The 23,140-nt window shown below is 38.1% G+C and overlaps 1 protein-coding gene across 11 annotated transcripts in view; it reads left to right on the top strand.

The window, feature by feature from the left end:
- Positions 1-23,140, top strand: part of RAPGEF2 (Rap guanine nucleotide exchange factor 2) — a 304,930-nt gene that overhangs the window by 95,711 nt on the left and 186,079 nt on the right. For all 11 annotated transcript variants that reach the window (XM_049905401.1, XM_049905405.1, XM_049905397.1 and 8 more), the window contains exons 2-3: positions 10,486-10,556; positions 15,744-15,800. In XM_049905401.1, the coding sequence (XP_049761358.1) occupies positions 10,486-10,556; positions 15,744-15,800 (128 nt within the window). The remainder of the gene's footprint in view (positions 1-10,485; positions 10,557-15,743; positions 15,801-23,140) is intronic.

Below are 23,140 nucleotides of genomic sequence, written 5' to 3'. Positions count from 1 at the left end.
CACTGTTCCCATGAATTGTTGTGGATCAGATCATTGTAATCTGTAGGGTGTGTTCATTGGCTGGTTTGTGGCAATAGATCGCCAAGCCTTTCAGACACCAACCCCCCCCCAAAAAAAAAAACACACACACAGGATTTTAATTATTTTCTAATATCATCCACAGATTTAAAAATATCCAGGAGCGATGGTGAAATAAATTAGACCTGAAAAGACAGTATCATTAAATCCAGTATGACTTGGAATTTTTGAGATACCTTTTGTAATTTAAAACATAAAAATAGAAGTATTTTAAGGAAGTTTTTAAAGTAGAGATTTTATAGGTTCAAATTAATGGAATGCCTGCAGAGTTTTTTTTTTTTTTTTTTAAGACTTCATTTGTTAAAGCATCATAAAACAGTTTTGAGTTATAGAAGATAAACTTACATGAGAGAAGAAAATACTTGTATTTTGCTATGCAGCTCTGCCAGTCTTAAATACGTTCCCAGCCAGTCTTTTCTTGGAGGAAAAAATCCTCTTCCTTGTTCTTAAGGATACGAGATTTTAGACCAGTCTCATTTGGAAAGTATATTAATAACAGATACTTCTCTTTAAACCTGATATAACAATTGGGATTTATAAAACAGATAATTTAGGACCTCTTTATATGTTTTATAAATAATTTATTTGGCTTTTTTTCTGAAAGAGCCATTCACATTAAAAGAATGCATTAATTTGTAAAAATTCTGATGTACATAGATATTTCAGGTGTATTTTTAATTTCATATTTTGGTATTACTGTGTACTTGCATTCAGATCTTATAAGTTATAAAATCATTTGCCCTTTTGGTAGGTTCTGTATGTGCCATGTGTTGTGAAACTACTCATAACTTTAGCTACACAGCCTCGCTAAATAGATATTATTCACCTCGTTTTGCAATTACAGCCTTGGTAACACTCCCAGGGCCACACAGCTCAGGAGTGATGGGGACCAGGATTCGAACCCTGTTCCATCTGGCTCCAAAGTCCATATTCTTTGCATTACATCCCACTGTTTCTTAGGATAGCGGTTCTCTATGTTTTAGTGTAGAAATATCTAGATCTCCCACATGAACGTTTGAACATAACTGCCATTTCAATAGACACAGCTAGACACAGTGAGATTTGCAGACCTCCCACCTTTGTGCACCCTCCCGCACTCAGCTGTAAACGTGAGTTTGAGCCTTGGATATTTTACTTTTCACCTTGTTAACAGTGTTCAAGATGTAACTCTCTAATTCATTGCTGGTGAGCTGTTGTCAAGAAAGATAAATTAGATTCTTTGTCTTTGTGGTTTTCTCTAATGGACCCACAGGGAGAATAGGTTGGCATCCCTACAGTTCCTGGCCCTGCGACCCCTGTCACTTAGGTGGGCTGCTCCTGCCTCTTCCACCTTGTGCTGTTTAGGTCTCCTCGCAGGCCTGCTTGTGGGAGCAGTGCCATTTCACTTCTCTTGACGATGGACATACAGTCCTTTTAAAGGAGTCAACCTACTTTTGAAAATAGTTTAAGTATATAGTTTCATACATAAAACAAGCACTTTTAAAAGGAAGAGGTATGCTTCTTTCACATGGTGCAGTGCAAAGCAATTCCCCCACCCGGTCCCTCGCCCTGTGCAAGTGTGGGCAGGTGGGTCGGAAAGGAGGTTGTGGAATAGTTAGTTACCTTCTCTCAGTTCTCCAGAGGTCATTTAAAAGATACCGTAAATGGATAACGAGGCCCTGCCATTGGCAAGCAGATGAACTTAGAAGTTTTGAGTGAATTATTGGGTTTGCTGTGAAGCTCATTACATTCTGATTGTGTCTCTAAGGAGAACTCGAGAGTGAGCCTTCCGTTCAGGGCACCCTCCCCTGTCTGCCTTACTGTTGGGCAGGTGGTGTGTTTGCAGACTCTGAGCTAGAGGGCTGACTTTGGTTAGGTTGTTAAAATCACTCTCCTAAAGTACCTGGAGGAGACTCGGGTTTTGATACATGGTTTATGTTTGGGGCAAAAAAATACATTTTTCATGGAAAAATGTCTGTCAGTATCTTTCTCTTCTGGGCTAGAGTGGTTTTATAACTTGAGTCTGTTTTTAAATAGCATCTATTTTGTAAAAAAGGATGTCCTTTCTAGGGTAGAAGGAAAAAGCTTATTGTTCTGAAAAATCGCTGCTTCCTGGTTAAAGAAGTGTTCCTGTTTGTATTCAATGCCTGGAGAATTTTTTGGGGGAAAATAGCTTACATCTTTAAGGGCCTTTTAAAATAGTATTCACCCTGTGGAGCTTTGTTTGTCTTGGGAGGTGCAGGTGGGAGGTTAGACATGTCTCACTCAGCTTACCTGTCACACTTTCTTGACAAATGAAAATTGGTGCACTTTTGGTGATTTAACTGTCTAGCGTTTTTCCAGGTTTATGGAAACGTCACTTTACTCTGAATATCTCTCTCGTGTGGAGAGAGGGGGAAAAAAAGAGAATCCAAGAACGTAACTCCCTGAAGGCCTTCCTTACATGTCTTCGGAGAAAACTTTTTTCTTTTTAATCGTGGTAAAAATATATACAAGAAAACATTTGTCATCTCACCATTTTTTACATGTACAATTCAGTGACATTCATTCCTTTGATCATGTCATGCAGCCATCACCACCATCCGTTTCCAGATTTTTTCTACCACCCTTACAGAAACTCAGTGCTCTCCTGGGCAGTGACACTCTCCATCCCCTCCGTTCTGCCACTGGTAACCACTAACAAACTTGGATCTCTTTATATTGGCCAGTTCTAGATATTTTATGTAAGTGGGGTTATACGTATTTGTCCTTCTGTGACTGACTTATTTTACTCAGCATAAAGTTTTCAGGGTTCATCCATGCTGTAGCATGTATCAGGAGATCCAGAGTCAGTTTTGTTTTTTTTTTTTAATTTTTATTGTGCTTTAAGTGAAAGTTTACAAACCAAGTCAGCCTCTCATACAAAAATTTACATACTCCTTGCTGTATACTCCTCGTTGCTCTCCCTCTAATGAGACAGCACATTCCTTCCCTCCACTCTCTCTGTTCATGTCCATTCGGGCATCTTCTGACCCTCTGCCTTCTCATCTCCCCTACAGACAGGAGATGCCCACATACTCTCATGTGTCTACTTGATGCAAGAAGCTCACTCTTCACCAGTATCATTTTCTATCCCATAGTCCAGTCCAATCCCTGTCTGAAGAGTTGGTTTTGGGAATGGTTCATGTCTTGGGCTAACAGGAGGTCAGGGGACCGTGACCTCTGGGGTCCTTCTAGTCTCAGTCAAACCATTAAGTCTGGTCTTTTTACCAGAATTTGAGGTTTGCGTCCCACTGCTCTCCTGCTCCCTCGGGTTCTCCGTCGTGTTCCCTGTCTGTTGTGTTCTTCTGGTCTTAGGGTGATGTCTCTGGTTTATGTGGCCCTTTCTGTCTCTTGGGCTCATAATTACCTTGTTTCTTTGGTGTTCTTCATTCTCCTTTGCTGCGGGTGGGTTGAGACCAATTGATGCAACTTAGACGGCCATTTGCTAGTGTTTAAGACCCCAGATGCCACTCTCCAAAGTGGGATGCAGAATGTTTTCTCAATAGATTTTATTATGCCAATTGACTTAGATGTCTTCTGAAACCATGGTCCCCAAACTCCTACCCCTGCTTCGCTGGCCTGCGAAGCATTCAGTTTAATTCAGGAAACTTCTTTGCTTTTGGTTTAGTCCAGCTGTGCTGACCTCTCCTGTATTGTGTGTTGTCTTTCCCTTCACCTGAAGTAGTTCTTATCTACTATCTAATTTGTGAAAACCTCTTTCTCTCCCTCCCTCCCCCCTCTTGTAACCGTCAAAGAATATTTTTCAGAGAAAACTTTTGCTCTGTAATGCAGCATACCTGGTTTTCAGCAATGGCTGCAAATTTCAGGTTGGCTTGGGACAGGACTTCCTCAGTGCCTGGTCCTCACCTGCTTGCTTGCCTTTCTGTGTCTTTACTAGGTAAAGGCAATTCCACACCAGCTCACAGAGCATCTTACTAAAGGCCAACCACAAGGGGAGATAGAGCTGGAAACTCCCTCATGAGAAATAAGGGAAGAAGTGGTGAGAGGCAGTTAGAGGTCTGGAAGGGGTGCGGGTGGGAGTAGTCCCAGGCAGATCTAGATTGTTTGAAGATGCCTCTCATGCCCCCAAATGTCTTTGTTTACACTACCAATAGGTTTCATTTCTCTTGGATGTGCTGCCTAAAACCTCACACCACTTAGAGATTTGTTTAGACTATGGAAATGCAGATTATGACAGCACCTCATGGAAGGTTCTGGGGCCACTACTGGCCACTGACACCCACGATTGTGTGCAGATTGACTTCTTGGACACAGTGCCTTATTATGGGGCTTGGAGTATGTGAGGTGCTGGACACCTGTAGAGAGAAGAAGAAGTTGATAAGAACTTTCAAAGGGCAAAATTTGCCTATTTCAAAGTGTTGTCTTGTTTCACCTTGCCCCTGGAAAAGAAGAATATCTCTTCTTTTCCATCATTCAGTATTACTTACCTTCCTAACCTTTCATAAACCTAGCATTTGTCTCCTGGGCTCTTGACTGAGAAAAAGCGCAACCACAGGTTCTGCCTTTCTTTTCCTCATCTCCAGTCAACATTCTTTCATGCTTCAGGGTTAGAGAGCAGAGATTTCCCACTGCCTTTCCCAGAGCTTCTCTGCCTTTTCTACAGACCCAGCTCTGTGATGTTTGGGGTCACATGGCACAGTGAACATCCTGTTTACCTGTTTGTTGCCTGCTACCTAGACGCCAGGTTTTTCTGTCATTCATTTGGTTAACTACCATAAAAAAACTCACATTTAGATAGAATCTATGTGTAAAGTCATCTAATTCAAGCTAGACAATATTGCCTTTCATTTAGCAGTTTTATGTATGATATCTGCCCCCCTAGTTTATAAGCTTCTCGTGGCCTAGATCATTTAAATCAAATGTCTTTGAAGAAGTAATAGAAGAAACTTTGGACATAATTGATGAACTCATTTAAAGAAGTTTATAATCTGGTTAGATAACAAAAAATACATGAAAATTATCAATTACACGAGATTCCCTCGTTGTGTGTTGATCAAGAGATATGTTAAAATGTAATCCCCCAAAATATCATAATTATATGGCATGTCATTGTTGTATTTATGTAGTGACATACCTACCAAAACCAAACCCACTACCGTCCAGTTGATTCCGACTCATAGCAACCCATTAGAACTGCCCTGTAGGGTTTCCAAGGCCGTAATCGTTACGGAAGCAGACTGCCACATCTTCTCCAGTAGAGCGGCTGGTGGTTTCGAACCATGGACCTTTTGGTTAGCAGCCAAGTGCTTAGCTGATGCACCACCAGGGCTCCTTCTGCTACATACCTACAGAATGAAAAACTACCTTTTAAAACTTGGTCATGCAGTCGTGGTGCAATGCAATCTGTTGTCCCACTGCTTCACTCACTGAGTTTTATAATGCAGCCTTTGTAACAACTTCTAGACCCGTTCATGAGAATTAGTCAGTGAATTACAGGTGGCTGAGAATTAGTCAGTGAATTACAGGTGGCAGTACAGCATAGTTCTCTACCTTCTTATTAATAACTTTCTTTAAATTGCAAGTTGAATTAAGATGAATAATGGTGGACATTACTGTTCATAGATATATTCTGTATAATCGTAGAGATTATACATTCATACTCAGACTTGCCAACTTCACGTATGTTATACAGGCACACTAACTGTCGTTGTTGCTGTTAGGTTTCGTCGAGTTGATTCCAACTCACAGCGACCCTGTGTACAATAGAACCAAACACCTCCTGGTCTTGCGCCATCCTCACAATCGTTGTTATGCGTGAACCCGTTGTTGCAGCCACTGTGTCAGTCCATCTCCTGCAGTCTTCCTCTTTTTTGCTGACCCTCTGCTTTACCAAGCGTGATGTCCTTCTCCAGAGACTAATCCCTCCTGATGACATGTCCAAAGTTCGTGAGACGTAGTTTCACCATCCTTGCTTCTAATGAGCATTCTGGCTGTTCCAAGACAGATTTGTTCATTCTTTTGACAGCCTGTGGTTTATTCAGTATTCTTCTCCAACACCACAGTTCAGAGGCGTCAGTTCTTCTTGGGTCTTCTTTATTCATTGTCCAGCTTTTGCATGCATATGATGCAATTGAAAACACCGTGGCTTGGGTCAGGTGCACCTTCGTTTTCAAAGAGGTCTTTTGCAGCAGATTTGCCCGATGCGGTGGGTTGTTTGATGGCTTGACTGGTGCTTCTGTGGGTATTGATTGTGTATCCAAGTAAAATGAAATCCTCAACAGCTTCAGTATTTCCTCTGTTTATCTCTATTTTTGTTTTCTGTATGTTGAGGTGTAATCTGTACTGCAAGCTGTAGTCTTTGATCCTCGTTAGTAAGTGCTTCAAGCCCTCTTCACTTTCAGCAAGCATTTGTGATACAGCTTATTCAGGAATGTGACCCCTGCACAACGTGAAACTTCATATGGTTAAAAGGCCGCAGATTTAAAAAGTGCCATTTGATAAAGGAACAAGCTTTTTTACTTGGGTTTTGGTTGGTTTGGTTGAAGAAGAGACTTTATTTCATGTGTTGAAAATTTTTTGAGGCTTTTAAGGCTGTTCTTTCTTCGCCTCTGTCCCTAAGCTTACACGTTCTTGTTTCTGTCATTTCTTTTAGATTTTCCTCCTCCAGTTTAAGTCCTACTGCTAATATTTTTCTAAATAAAATTTTTGGTCGGTGTACATTTATTTGCTTAATGAGTATTACGTGAATGTCAGTAATAGTGTCTGTTTAGGTGAAAACAGTGTAGGCCTAGGGCAGATTGTAATGTTACCAAGTATTTCAGTGAAAAAATACAGGGTTTTAATATTAGAATCAGAATATAACCTCTGCAGATATAGGAAGGCAGTCTTTCTTACGGTGTAACGATTACAAGTAGCATACATTCATAATAATTAGAATGTGAATTTAAGAATTATTCAGGAGGACCTTTTATTATAAGTATTAAAAAAAAGAAAACTCATAAATTAAGACATTTTTATTGGCTTTCACTAGATGCGAACAGAATATAATGATTGAAATCTGATTACTTCAGAATATTAGCTTCAGAAGTGCTCACTTTGTTACTCTCAATGTTGGAAACGTTTTTACTGTAGTTTTCTTATTTTTATTGAATTTATAGGGTTAGGGTTAGTCTTAGATCTCTGTCTTTAAATAGTTTTTCAGGGAACTGTGGGAAATATCAAAGACTACAGATTAATAAAATGAAAGGCCATTAGTTTGGAATTGATCACCAGAGGGTGACACTTTAAATGTTGATAAATTTTAATTTGGAATAATTTAGAATTAAGAATCAGATCTCTGTTTTTTTTTTTTTGCTTAGCACATCATAATGCTATTTTAAGGACTATAGTAAAATATTTTAGGGTGATAACCTTGTTAGTTTCTTCTTTATAAGTTTTCTAATTCCTTATCTAGTTATTCTGTAAATTACTGTCACTTACCCGTGCCCTTCATATGTATACTTAATATATTGACATGATTTCTGATCTAAAATGCTTTTCTAAGGCTATAAAATTTTGTTAATTAAAAAAAGATTAAATTTCACAAAAGAAGTACAAGGTTTATACACTGAAAAGTACAAACCACTGTCGAAAACAATTTAAGGGTTACCTAAGTAGGAAAATCCATCCCATGTCAGGAATCATGAAGACTTCATTATTAAGATGACAGCACTCTCCTCCTAATGGATCTGCAGATTCAATGCAATCTTGTTCAAATCCCATATGGTCCTTTTTGCAGAAATTGACAGGCTGATCCTAAAATTTATATGGAAATGCAAAGCACCCAGAAGAACCAAAGCAATATTAAACAAGTAGAAGAAGGTGGTGGAAAGATTTACACTTTCTGATTTTAAACCTTTCTACAAAGCTCATGAGGGCAGCGTGGTCCTGGCATTGAGGATGGACACATAGATCAGTGGAACAGAAGTAGGAGTCCAGAAAATGAACTCCTGTATTTATGGTCAGTTTTTTTTTTTTTTTTTATTAATTTTATTTAGGCATTAGTTTTTTTTAGCTTTTTTTTTTTTTTAAATTTTGCTTTAGCTGAGGTCAGTTTCTCATATAAAAGTTATACACACATTGTTATGTGACCCTAGTTGCTCTCCCTGTAATGTGACCGCACATTCTTACTTTCCACCCCGAATTTCCCGTGTCCATTTGACCAGCTCCTGTCCTGTTCTGCCCTCTCATCTCACCTCCGGACAGGAGCTGCCCATTTTGTCTTGTGTATCTACTTGCACTAAGAATAAGAAGCACACACTTCACAAGTATTATTTTATGTCTTACAGTCCAGTCTAATCTTTGCCTGAAGAGTTCGCTTTGGGAATGGTTTTAGTTCTGGATTAACAGAGAGTCTGGCAGGCATCTCTTCTGGGGTTCCTCCAGTCTCAGTCAGACCATTAAGCCTGATCCTTTTACTAGAATTTGAGTTCTGCTCCCCACTTTTTTCCTGGTCCATCAGGGATTCACTGTATTGTACCATGTCAGTGCAGTCATTGGTGGTAGCCGGGCACCATCTAGTTCTTCTGGTCTCAGGCTGATGGAGTCTCTGGTGTATGTGGCCCCATATGGTCAGTTCATTTTTTGACATGGTGCCAGTACAATTTAATGGGGGAAAGAATAGTCTTTTTTTCACAAATGGTGCTGAGAGACACCTGGATATTTACCTGCAAAAGAGTGAAGTTATACCCCTACCTCACACTGTATACAAAAATTAACTCAAAAGGAATCAGAGACCCAAAGTAATAGCTAAAACAATCAAACTCATAGAAGAAAACACAGGAATAAATCTTCCTAAGCTTGGATTAGGCAGTGATTTCTTAGAAATGGCTATAAAAGCACATGTGACAAAGGACAAAGTAGCTAAATTGTACTGCATCAAAGTTAAAAACTTTGTGCTTCAGAGGACACCTTCAAGAAAATGAAAACACAGTCAATGAAGTGGGAGAAAATATTTGCAAATTGCATATCTGATATCCAGAATATATAAAGAACTCTTGCAATTCAGCAATAAAAAGGTAACAAATGATGACTGGGTAAACCAAATGTGGTGTATCTATACAGTGATATTTTATTTGGCAATAAAAAGGAGTGAGGAGTTCTGGGTGGTGCAGACAGTTAACATGCTTGGCTGCTAACCAAAAGGCTGGAGGTTTGAGTCTACCCAGAGACACCTCAGAAAAAAGGCCTGGCAGTCTACTTTGGAAAAATCAACCACTGAAAACCCCCTGGAGCACAGTTCTACTCTGAAACTCGGGGGGTCTCCAGGAATTGGAATCCTCGACCAAAAGTGGTTAAAAAGGAAAGAAGTACTGATACATCCTGCATCGTGGATGAATCTTTAAAAATTACCCTAAGTGAAAGAATACATGGTCACAAAAGACCGTATATTCTGTTTACGTGAAATGTTTAGTACAGGCAAATTTGTAAGAACAAAGTAGATTCGTGGTTGCCAGGAGCTTTGGGGGAAGTGAGAATGAGCGTTAACTGCTAGTGGGTATGGGGTTGATTGATGGGGTGATGAAAATATTCTCACATTAAAGAACGGTGGTGGTTTCACAGTGCAAACCACTGAATAGTTTAAGAGGGTACATTTTGTGTTATGTGAAGTATATCTCTAATCTGTTATTAAAAAGAGGATTGTTTAACAAATTTAAAATACTTTTGCTTTAGAGTTTGACTGAGATTTAAAAAGATTTAGGTGAGGAGTAAACACCTGTTTGTATTCTTGATATCACAAACTGAGAGATCTTAGATAAAAATGCTAATTCCTTGTTGGTTTGCCATATGTGACTGTAAACAGATGTCTGAATTTTTACCTGTTCTGAGCCCTCATGAATAATAACTGAATCCTTTTTTCCATTAACTACAATGTGATCTAGAAAAACAAGTCATGTCTCATTTTTTTTTAAAAGGAAATATTTAAACTTTAACATTTCCGTATGTAAAAAATGCCTTTTGGTAAGAAATATGGGAAAAAAGAATAGTCATTTTTACATTAGCCATGAAATAACCTGCATTTAGTTTCTGTTGTAACTTTAAAAAATATTTTTATTTAATTGTGTTATTTCAAATATCTATACTTTAAAACTTTGCCTTTGGGATTTTGATGTTAAAAAGCAGAAAATAGGTAATAAAAAAACAATTTATGAGGAATTGATTTTCATAAGTTTGAGTCAGTTTATTTTTTAGTAGCTTTTGTGCATACCTCTAAGGCAGTTGTGATAGGTAACGTTTGTGTAGTTTAGCTTTTCTGTTGTTTTTAATGTCTATGAAGATGTGTATTTAAAACAAAAACAGTTGTCCATAGCTTAATTTGGTCTGTAAATGTAGTGACTTATTTTAGAAATCTCTAACCAGTCTAATAATTGGACATAAAGTCTAATGATTTCTTTTTCTTTCAAACAGGATCTGGAAATTGTGTATTCTTATTTACACGGTATGGAAGCCCTGTCAAACTTGAGGGAGCATCAGCTTAGGTAAGTCATTCAAATTTTATATGATCGTTTATTATAGTTAAGAGGTACACTTAAAGATAAAATTTATGAAAGCTCTGCTTCATAGAGCCTATATACTTGGGTTTTTATGATCTTTACAAAATTGAATTAAATTTTAGTAACAATAAATTTTTGACATTTCTGTCACAGTAATTAACTCTCTCTCTTTCTCTCTCTCTCACACACACACTCGCTCTTTCTCACATATTCGCACACTCACACATACCCAAAGTAATAAACTACTTGGTGAATATGTACCAAAACCAAAACTAACTCATCCCGTTGCTGTTGAGTTGATGGTGACTCATGGCGGCCCCACGTTTTCAGAGTGGAACTGCTCCGTGGAGGTTTCAGTGGCTGTAATCTGCTCAGCACTCAGATGTGTTAGAAACTAGAATGTTTTAACTATTCAAAGAATATTAGCTTTATTATCTTAGTATGTTCTAGATATTTGTATGGAATACATTTATTGCATTAAGTAGATTGCCGCTTTCTGGGAAACACAGTTTATATCATAGATTTTTTTTTAATATGGTCTGCTCTTATAAACATCTTCTCACTTTTATTGTACAGAGATAGAGTAACTTTGTTTATGGTTGTCTGGGCTTCACAGTAAAGAACAAAAACATCCTATGTAATCCAGTGAATTTTACTTAACTGAAACAGAAAATAAAGGACTTTGGGAGGATGGAGTACATATAAACAAAAGCTAGAATCTCATGGGAAGGTCTTGTTTAAGAAGGTTTTGCTTCCTCCAAGTCTAGCTAGTTGAGATGCCAGCATTGTTATTGTGGAATACTTTTCCTGTATGTTCTCCCTTTACTCTTTCAACACTAATTAATTTGTAAGCATGTCACTTTTATATTTAGTTGTTAATTGAGAAAAGTGCCAAGAGAATTGAGTACTTCTAAAATTAAATTTTTAATGAAAAATCACTTAAATAAGGTTGCAGGTTAAGTGTTTAAAAATTCAGTGAAGTTTTATTAGAAAGGGCAGAACTATTGGGATTTTAGAAGATGGCTCAAATTAAAGCAAGAATTATTTTTAAAGTGTGTGACTTTTATTGTATGTGCATTAAAAATAGCCACTTTTTTTATGACAGATTTCCTAAAGAGGAATTGTATTAGAATGATCTACTTTAATGGAACGCACTTAATCCTCAAATAAAATGCGATTAATCTTCAGCATAAAGGTCACATTCCTAGGTGCATATACAACCACACACGTGGATAATATTTAGATATATTACGTATGTAATTATGTCTGTAGTACATGTGGTTATAAAATTATTTAGATAATAGGAATTCTGTGCATTAGAAAAAAGAAAGTTTTAATATTTCTTATGGAAATTTTCAAAATTTGGGACTCCCCTGTGTCCCTCAGCCAGCTTTAGAACTGTCAACTTTCTGCCATTCCAGAGGTGATTTTTGGTTAGAAATAATTAAATCAAATGTATGATTTAGTCTGCTTATACTTTAGAAAGCCTATTTTCAGAACTTACCCAGTTTTGTTTATTGCTATGAACTTCAAGAGGGGCCTTTAGGATGTTTACATTATTCTGCTTGTGTTGAAAAGTCATTAGTTTCTCATGTTTATGAAAAAAACAGCTTGAACTAGCTCACTTATCTTCTCCTTAGGACAAGGTCAGGGTACCTAAATGAATAATAAAAAAGGAGATACAGATAAATCCGATGAGCTGGATAAACTGGTTTATAATTTTACCGTTTCTGGGAAAAATACATCTCATTTAGATAAGTTATTTTCCTTGAATTTTATAAATGAAAGTTTTACCCCGGGGAATAAAAGCAGTCAATTCAGAAGTCCACATAATACAGTTTTCTTCTATTAGGTAAAAAATTAAAAATGCCGAATGCACATAATCAAGATTTTCAAAGTCTGGTTATTCCGTATTGGACAGTGGACAATTTCCCCTCTCCTGGAGGGGACGAGGCATTCCCTTCTTTGAAAGCTTCAGCTTTGTGTTATTGCGGCCCGTCCATATATAAGCAATAAACTGATTCTGAGCAGTTAAAATAGATGTCAGTACATTACTATGAGATCATACACTTTGTGCAGTGTAGAGGTTTTCAGATCTTTACTTAAGAGCTATGTGTTTTTTCAGCATAGCTTTATTTTTCTGATGTTTACCCCCTTAATCTATATAAACTAGAAGCAGCACACTTGTTTAGGGATTATATAGTTAGGAGCTGAGGCTAAACACTTGTAGGAGCAGGGCCACACAATGTTGGGATCAACAGCCTGCTGAACTGTATATAGTATTTAGCATTATGGCCAAATGTAATTAGTATGATACTGGTGCCTTTTGAGCATTAAAAAATAACTAGATAAGGCTTAGTATAGTGTTTAGAAATTCAAGGGAGAACAGTTTGCCTTCCCCAATAGCATTTAAAGAAAAAAAAAATTTTGGTACTTTGTTTATTTACACCATTGTCGTATCAAAGATTTTATCATGACAAAACCTGATGACACTGATTCAGTATATTTATTCAGCCAGTGTATATTGGTCGGATCCCTACTATGTGCTAGCTATTGATGTAGACAGAGGGGATGGAGCAGTGTAGACCACCCTCCTGCCATGGTGGAGCTTATTATGTTCCCAGTGAGGCAGACAAAGCTTAGGCGAGTGGATCAGTGTTGTTGGTTCAAGTGTTGTGTGGCATGCATAGGTAGGCATGGGGTTGGGAGTCAGACCTTGGGGACAGCCAGGCAAAGATCTGGGCAGATCCGCGTGCAGTAGAGGCTCTGTTATGGGAACGGGCTTGGTGCAGATGCACAAAGGGGCCAAATTGTACGTGACCTTGGAAGCAAGGATAAGGAGTTTAGATTTGTTCTCTGAAGGTGACGGAGATTAGGAACAGAGGTAGGAGGTGATCTGATTGACTGGGAAGCTCTCTGGTGGTCATGTGGAGAATGGATGGTAAGGGCAGAAGGTCTGGTACTGAGGTTCTCGGAAAGCCAATGGTGGGGGAATGATGGTGCACACAGGTTTCAGCAGCGAAGATGGTGAGCTTGGCCAGTTTTGGGGGATAGACTTTGGGGACCTGCTGGCAGAGAGAAGGGATGTGAAGAAAAGAGAGGAGTCAAGAATGACTCCAAGGTTCTTAGCCTAAATAATTGGGTACTGATTTTGCAGGGAGCAGATTTTTGGAGAGAATCTTTGAGTTTTGATTTGGATATTTTAAATGTGAGATGGCTATTACACATCCAGGTGGCGATGCTGAGCAGGCGTTTGGATCTTAGCAAGAAGCCATTCGTTCATAGATGGCATTTAAGATCACAGACTGGATGAAGTTATGTGGGCACAGAGGAGACAAGGGCTGAGGAGAGGCCCCTGAAGATGATTACTGTTTGGAAGTCAGGTAGAGGAATGGACGCTGGGGAGATTGAAACGAGACAGAAAAAATAACTCGTTAAAGGGAAAGCCAGGAAACTGATTGCAGGAAACGAAGCCCAGAGAAAATAATGCTGTGAAGAAAAGGGACTAATCAGATGTTGCTGAGAAGTGGAATTAAGACCAGGACAGGGAGGATGGGGAACAAGAACGTTTTAGAGCCTCTTCTTTGGAGGGTCAGAGACCAAATGATGAAGAGTCACAAGGGGCTAAGAAAATGGAGGTGGAGTATATAGACAGGTCTGTAACAGAAGAGCAAAATGTGGACAATACCTGGAAGATACTGTGGGGTCAAGAGAGTTTTCCCCTTCCCCAAAAGTGTTTATATGCTGGTGGAGTGATCAGTAGAGAGGAAGAAATGGGTGATGATGCAGATGAAGGAGATGAGCTTGCAGGAATGGAGGGACTTAGGTAAAAGGGCAAGAGACAGGTTAGAAGAAAAAAGAGCAGGGCAAGGATCATTTTCCTGATATAACAGGAAGCCAGGCTGAGTCTGTTACTTAAGACCTAGAGACCCTGGCTGGTGCAAATGGTTAACGTGCTTGGCTGCTAACTGAAAGGGTGGAGACTCCAGTTCGTTCAGAGGCGTCTCAGAAAAAAGGCCTGCTTCTAAAAAGTCAGCCACAGTTCTTCTGTGGCACATAACGGGTCGCCATGGGTCGGAATCACCTTGATGGCAGCTGGCTTTGGTTTATTTTTAGACCTATCACTTTGACTAGAATCATTTCCTATTAAGGATTGGTTTGATTCAATCTTTTAAAGAAAACACCACATTCACTTCTGTGATCCAGTGTTGCCTTCTGGAATTAACACGTTCAGCTGGAATAGTCCGAGTTTTGTGCAAGGGATGGAGAGAGTAAGAGCCTCTAAAGTGGGATGGTGGTAGTGGGAAGTGCAAGTAGAAGATAATACTTTTAAGTGAAATATCCGAAGTATGTGGCTTTATTGGATTTAACAAATAGAAGAAAAGGTGGCTCTGAATTGATTCCGTGTGTCACACAGATTGAAGAATAGTAACCTCATTGACTGAAATAGATACTCTGTTAAAATAATTTTTACAGCTAGTCTTTTTTGTGTACTGGCTCCTTCATAAGAAGGAGTTATTCTTTGCTTGCATTTTTGTTTGGGAAATTTTATTTGGGCTTAATATAACAGGATGCTTCTTGAAGTTGCTGCTCTTGAGGTAATTTTGAATATCTAAACATTTATTCATACTTTTCTTAATTTTTTCCTCAGGGATTAATCAGCTGAAATAACAAAGATTGAAACTTGTAAAGTCTTCACGTAGTCATTAGTTGTAAAAAATACTGAGTTAATAAAAGCCTGCTCTTGCCTGAAATTCCATACTGTTCGGTAACATTAATGTCGGACTGAGAATGACGCTATCACTTTTAAAATTATTAGGTTTCCCTTTCTGACTTTTAGGTTCCTTCTCATTCTCATTCTAACTTAATTTATCCAGATGTAGTTCACAAAGTATAAAATACATAGTTTCGGTTCCCATAAAATAAACATTGCAAAGGCGACATCTAAATTTTTTTTTTATTAGCATCTCTTAACTAGATTTTATTTTTTTAATTTGACTTTGTTAACACAGGAACCAAAAATATTTATCGTAAATATTTACATTGAGACTAGTAAATGATTACGACAAGCCAAATAAATTTTAACATTCTAGAGTATATGACTTATTTAAAATTTTAAACTAATATTATTTGACAACAGATGTTGAACTCATTTCTTTCTTTCTTTTACAGATTAATGTGTGAAACTGTGAGATATGAAAGACACGAAGCAAATGAAGTTTTATACTAGTAGGTGTTTCCTTTCTCTTTGTACAGTGTATAATGCGGTGAGATATAAATAATTTCCTAAGGTATCAGAGTAGTAGTATTGGTAGCTTGCTGAGTCAGGCCCAACTTGTTTTTGCAATAGAAATGTGGGACATTTCAGCTGTTTCCTATCGTAAAGTAGAAGTTTACAGTCCTTCACTGGTAAGTTCACATCCGTATCCACATCTAAACTCTCACTTGTTTTGGCTGAGTCCTTTTGTGTGTTTGGACACTGAACTCCCTACATCTCTTTGGCCACAGTTTCTTCTTTTAATAATAATTGATATTCATCTCAAGATGTACAACATATTCCTTAAAAAATAGCCATTGATTTTTTTTCTAAGGAATGTGATAAGTACATAATAAACATTATTGTATTAGCGATGTATAATCTGTGGTTTATTAGATATTATTTTGCTAATGTTTGCCATGAGTGACTGTTTTGTTGACTTTTTCATAATTACTACTTTCCATATTATAGGGAATATTTAATGAAATAAAACGCATATTCTGACCCCCAAGGGTAGAATATCTTTTGGGGGAGGTAGATATAAAAGGAAAACAACAAAAACAAAAAACCCTAATAAAAATAACCCTGAAACACTAAGGATATGAACTAAGGACCAAGAAACACAAGGAAGTGGCCCTTTAACTAGGTCTTAAAAGTGTGTCCTGTGGTCTGAGAAGACTTAGCAAAGGTGTGGGATGTACAGGGACGTGGATAGGTGGAAGGGTCTGATCTGATGGCAGGGTTAGTGCCACTGGCTCGTGGTGTGAGCCAGGGTGATAAACCAAGAGAAGAGGCAGGCTACGGTGGTAATTACTTGTGAATGTGTTGCTAAAAAAGTTTGTCTTGATTCTTTAAACAAAATTTTCTTGATTTTTTAGGTGGCTGGAAATGAATTTTTCCCCACCTAAATAACTTATTATTTTGGAAAATTATGTTGTTAGGTGCTGTTGAGTTGGTTCTGACTCATAGGGACCCTATGTACAACAGAAGAAAAATTGTAAACACACAAAATTAGAGATAGTAGTATAATGGACTCCCCTGTACTCATCATAGGGCCCTGGTGGCGTAGTGATTATGAACTCGGCTGCTAACCTAAAGATCAGCAGTTCAGATCCACCATGTGCTCCTTGGAAACCCACTGGGGCAGTTCTACTCTGTCCTATAAGGTTGCTATGAGTCGGAATCGACTTGATGGCAATAGTTCTTCTTTTTTTTTTTTTTTTAATAAGGGTATTCATCACCTATGCAAGATTGTCAATATGGCCAGTTTTGTTTTTTCTCTCATTTCCCCACTCCCAGTTCCCATAAATTATTTTGAAGTCAATCCCAGACATTGTATCAGTTTACTCATAATTATTTTGATATATGTCTTTAAAATGTAAAGACTTAAAAAATAACATAACCACAGTATTATCATCCACACTTAAAAAAAATCCTTCAATATCGTTGAAGTATTCGAATTTGTCTCTGGAGTTTGGAGCCAGCTGTAACAATTGCTTGTATTTAACTAGTTGGAGTTAGTGACAGTGTCAGTAAGCAGCGAAAAATCTATGGATATTAAATAGATCGTGGTTGCCTGACACCAAAAATTCATAGACTATAGATGTACTTTATCATATTCCTAGTATTCTGCCAATCTTGTGACGAAGGATAATTGAAGCAGATTTTTCAGTGATCCTTGAACAGACCTGATTCTGCTCCTCCTGGCCATGTAAGTGCATGTCCATCTGTGATAACTTAAGAATAGCACCCCTCTTTTGGCCTGTTGTCCTTACCTCGTAGGGAAGTGACTTGTCCTTTCTCACTCTCTCTTCAGCTTAGTTGAAAGTACACATGTAGTCAGACCATCAAAGACTGATTTTATGACCAAGAGATGAGTAACCATTTTCCTTATTATGTCTGTGTGCTCGTGACTTCTGTGATTCTAATAATTTCAGCAGTAAATATAATCATCTTTTGACCCACCTCTCTACCTCATTTTTCTCATCTGTAAAATGGAAAGAATCATGCCTACCCTGCAGGGTTGGTGTGAGGATGAGATGCAGTAATCCGTACACAGTGCTTGGAGCCTTGAATGTCAGCTGCTGATACCGTTGTCATCATCAGAATTGCCTCAATAACTTACATTTCGGTCTCCATTTTTTAGATGCTTCACACTTTCGTTAGAAAGGAATCGTGAATAGTGATGTTGTAACTCTCACAACCAACAAGGTGATAACAGTGCTGTTCTAAGCTTGTACTGGGGCTTGGAGGAGAGTTGTGGTTCTGATAAAATTGAATTAAAAAAAACTGAGAATTGCTCCCTTAGAATCTAGTTGTATTCATTTGCAGAAAGAAGTTAGATGAACTTACGTGAATTTAGCACATTGGACAAGTATATCATGTAATTTCTACTTTCCTTTTGTTTATTGATTTTTCGCCATGTGCCAGGTATTTTGTAGGTTTGGGAATACTAAGAAGGGTAATACAGATTCCTGGCCTGAGGGATCTTAATTTAGAGATATTTAAGAATTTCAACTTAGATGAACGTGTTTATAAAAATCACTGGGTAAATAATAGGAAAAGGTACCATCCACAAGCAGCAGAGTCACCAGTTGGGAATTTGTTCTTGTGAAAAATTCTTAGTCCCTGGAGCGATCTCATAGTACAACATGGAAATGGGGTTTTTAAAGCTGTCGGTTCAGATTTAGTTGTTTTTTTAATGACCAGCCATCCTCACTTTCAGCTTAATAAGTATCTACATTGAAAGTGCTAGAAGCCTTTAGATCAGAAATTCAGCACACGTACCTGCTCTCTCCTCAGTGCCTTTTTTCTCCACGCATGTCTGACTGAATGCTTTGGTGTTCAAGAGTTTTCCTAGCGCTTTGTTAAGGAGTTTACTTCGCCTTATTCCAGGAGAGAAAATTGCTCCTCTATAAAAGAGCTTGTTTAGAGCTGCGTCGAGACGTATTGAATCTTTTAAAACATTTTCATTTAAATCTGTAAATGTGCAATTTAGACCTTGAAGCCTCAGCTGAGCCCTCGTTGCTTTTTAGCAGTCTTTTCGCTTGTTGACTTGGTCGTCTGTCCTCACAGCAGCTATGGCAAATTGTCTCTTCTTTTTGTCTCAGTCATGCTGCCAGGAGGAAACTCATTGCCATTTCATCTATTCCAACTCATAGCGACCCTATAGGACAGAGTTATAAAGAAGTACCCCGTAGGGTTTCCAAAGAGTGGCTGATGGATTCGAACTGCTCACTTCCTGGTCAGCAGCCAAGCTCTTAACCACTGTGCTACCAGGAGGAAGAGATGCCCTTTTTTCTTGTACAGTGCAAATTGTTTGACCTGTATTCCCCCAGGATCCTAGATATTCCTGGTTCTTTCTGTTAATGATTTCTAGTTTTATAGCATTATGATCAGAGTAGATAAACTTTTGTATTATTTCGATGTTTTTGGATTTATTCAGTCTTGCTTTGTAACCTAAAATATGGTCTGTCTGGAGAATGATCCATATGCATTGAACAAGATCGTGTGCTTTGATGCTGGTGGGTGGTGTGTTCTGTATATGAGGTTGAGTTGGTTGATTGTGGTATTTACAGCTTCTGTATCTTCATTGAGTTTCTTTCTAGTTGCTCTGCCCCATCATCGAAAGTGATGTGTTAAGGTCCCTATTACTGTAGAACTGTATGTATATTTCCAATTCTGTTAGAGTTTCTCTTATGTATTTTGGAGCTTTGTCACTGGGTGTGTAAATATTTATTATGCTTAATTCCCTTTCTTTGTCTCTTATAATGGATTTTGACTTAGTCTATTTTATCAGATTATTATTGCCAGTCCTGCTGTCTTTTGGTTACTGTGCTTGATATATTCTTCCATCCTTTGATTTTTAACCCATCTATGTCTTTGTCTCTAAGGTGTGTCTCTTGTAGACAACATACTGATGGGCCATGTTTTCTAATCTATCCTGGCACACTCTGTCTCTTGACTGGTGTATGTGAACCATGTACATTCAGAGGGATTATCCATAGGCCTGAATTTCCTGATGCTGTTTTGTTAGGCCTTTTTTTTTTTTTTTGTAGCATTAGTGATTCCTTTGTCCATTTAATTTCCTGTGCTGATTTTCTTTTTGTTTATGAACTTTTTTTCTATGTTGTTCCTTGTTGATTTTATGTTTACTGAGTCTTGATTTTCATCTTTATTTTGATGAGTAGATTTAATGATTTTCTTTGTAGTTACTCTGAAATTTACGTTTATCTTCCTAAGTTTAAAACAGTCTCTTTTTATTTTATTTTACTGTACTTTAGGTGAAAGTTCGCAGTGCAAATTATTTTCTCATTCAAAAATGTATACACAGATTGTTGTGTGACATTGGTTGCAATCTCCAGAATGTGTCAGCACTCTCCCCCTTTCTCTTTACATCACAGGTTCCCTGTATCCATTTGTCCAAGTTTCCTATCTTTTCCTGCTTACTCATCTTTGCTTTTGGTTAGCCGTTGCCCGTTTGGTCTCATGATTGAACTAAGAAGCACGTTCCTCACAGGTGTTGTTATTGTTTGTTTTATAGGCCTGTGTAATCTTTGGCTGAAAGGTGGACTTCGGGAGTGGCTTCAGTTTTGAGTTAGCAGGGTTTCTGGGGGCCATAGTCTTGGGGGTTCCTCTAGTCTCTGTCAGACCAGTAAGTCTGGTCTTTTTTTAATTGTAAATTTGAGTTTTGTTCTATATTTTTCTCCTGCTCTGTCCAGATCCCTCTATTGTGATCCCTGTCAGGGCTGTTAGTGGTGGTAGCCAGGCACCATTTAGTTTTTCTGGGCTCAGGCTGGTGGAAGCTCTAGTTCGTGTGGTCCGTTAGTCTTTTGGACTAGTATTTTCCTGTGTCTTTGGTTTTTTTCATTCTCCTTTGCTCTGCACGGGATGGGACCAGTAGGTGTCTTTTAGATGGCCACTCGAAATCTTTTAAGACACCCCCACCCCCACCCCAGATGCTACACACCAAAGTAGGATGTAGAACATTTTCTTTATGAACTATGTTATGCCATTTGACCTAGATGTCCCCCCAGACCAGGGCCTCCTGCCTCAGCCCCATTTACTCAGTCCCTCAAGGTGTTTGAATGTGTCTAAGAAGCTTCTGTGACTTTACCTTGGTAAGGTAGTACTGACTTCCCCTATTGCATGTTGTCTTTACCTACACCGAAGTTACACTTGTCTACTATCTAGTTCATGGTCTCCCTTCCTTTCCCCTCCCTTGTAACCATCAAAGATTGTTTTTCCGTGTGTAAACCTTTTCTTGGATTTTTATGATAGTAGTCTGTAACAATATTTGTCCTTTCTTTGATTGACTTATTTCACTCAGCATATAACGCCCTCCAGATTCATCCATAGTGTGAGACGTTTTGCAGATTCATCATTGCTCTTCATCATTGTGTAGCATTCCATTGCGTGTACGTACCATGGTTTATCTAATCTGCTGATGGACATTTAGTTTATTTGCGTCTTTTTGCTGTTGTGAACAACGTTGGGGTGAACATGTGTGTGCATATGTCTGTTTGCATGATGGCTCTTAATTCTTTAGGATATATTCCAAGGAGTGGGATTGCTGGATTGAATGGTATTTCTATTTCTAGCTTTTTAAGGAGGTTCCATATCATTTAAAAAGCTGTGTTTTTAAAAAATACTATCTCCATCCTATGTTCTTGTACTGATTTTTGGCAGATGGGAGTTGATAATCATTTAAGTTGGGTGATGGGTCAGTGGAGATTCATTATAGAATTTTGTCTATATATGTTTAAAAGTTTTCATAGTAAAAAGTTTATGAAAAAGAATATTTGAAATGTAGGTTGTTTAAAGAAAAATGTTGGTGTTGTTAGGTGCCATTGAGTCAGTTCCAACTTACAGGGACTCTGCATACAACAGAATGAAACACTGTCAGGTCCCTCACCATCCTCGCAATTGTTGCTGTGTTTGAGCTCCATCTTGTTGAGGGTCTTCCTCTATATCGCTGACCATCTTCTTTACCCAGCATGATATCCTTCTCCAGGGACTGGTCCCACCTGATTTGTCCAGAGTACCATCCTTGCTTCTAAGGAGTATTCTGGTTGTACTTCTTCCAAGATGGATTTGTTCATTCTTCTGGTGGTTGATGGTATGTTCAATATTCTCTGCCAACACCATAGTTCAAAGACATCAGTTCTTTGGCCTGTCTTATTCATTGTCCGGCTGTCACATGCATTTGAGGCAGTTGAAAATACCTCGACTTGGATTAGGCACATCTTAGCCCTCAAAGGGACATCTTTGCATTTTCACAGTTTCAGAAGATCTTTGGTGGCAGATTTTCCCAATGCAGTACATCATTTGATTTCTTGACTGTTGCTTCCATGGCCATTGATTGATCTGAGTAAAAGGAAATCCTTGAAAACTTGACTCTTTTCTCCATTCGTCATGATGTTGCTTATTGGTCCAGTTGTGAGAAAAATAGTGATGAAAATAGAAAAGTTGTGATGAAAAATTACATTAAAAATTGTGAAACCTAAGATTTTTCATTTATTTAAAAAAATGCTATGTTTAAAAAATTAGCCTTTCCATAGAGTTGCAGTTGCAGGGTGTTTATACACCAAGCCGTGTGTGTTATGATGTAGATGTGTACAGTATATAAATATGACTGTGTGTGTGTATATATACATATACGTATACATATACATATGCATACATGCCTACATATATACAGACATAGGAAGGATTGTTTTATGTACATATGGTGATATTTTCTAGTAGTCTTTAAGTTAAAAAAATTTTTTTAATTAAATGGTGGCCAGAAGAGTATTTAAATAAAAACTTCTAAAAGTGCACCAAACCGAACCAAACCCCATGCCGTCGAGTTGATTCCGACTCGCAGCGACCCTATAAGACAGAGTAGAACTGCCCCATAGAGCTTCCAAGGAGCGCCTGGTGGATTCGAACTGCCAGCCCTTTGGTTAGTAGCCGTAGCACTTAACTACTATGCCACCAGGGTTTCCTTTAAAAGTGTATAAATTACATGTTTATGTTTCATATTTTTATTTGCCGTGCTTAGCACAGAAATTTGTATTTAGTCTTTATTTGCCATGCTTAGCACAGAAACTGGCATTTAGTCTGTTCTTTGTTGTTAGTTCCTGATTTTTATTGTTATTTCAAAGTAAGATACCCTTTAGATAGATACACATTATGGCCTAACTGCCTGATAAAAGGGCTAATAAGATGATTGACCACACACCACTAGGTGTTACATTATTTGTGTCTTTTTTTTTTTTTTTTTGATAAAACTACTTAGTGAATAAAAAACCTGAAATCCTCTTAAATA

Source organism: Elephas maximus, chromosome 13 (assembly GCF_024166365.1).
Source record: "Elephas maximus indicus isolate mEleMax1 chromosome 13, mEleMax1 primary haplotype, whole genome shotgun sequence".
Lineage (NCBI taxonomy): Eukaryota > Metazoa > Chordata > Mammalia > Proboscidea > Elephantidae > Elephas > Elephas maximus.
Note: the sequence above shows the minus strand (reverse complement) of the source record. Positions and strands in the feature narration are given on the sequence as shown.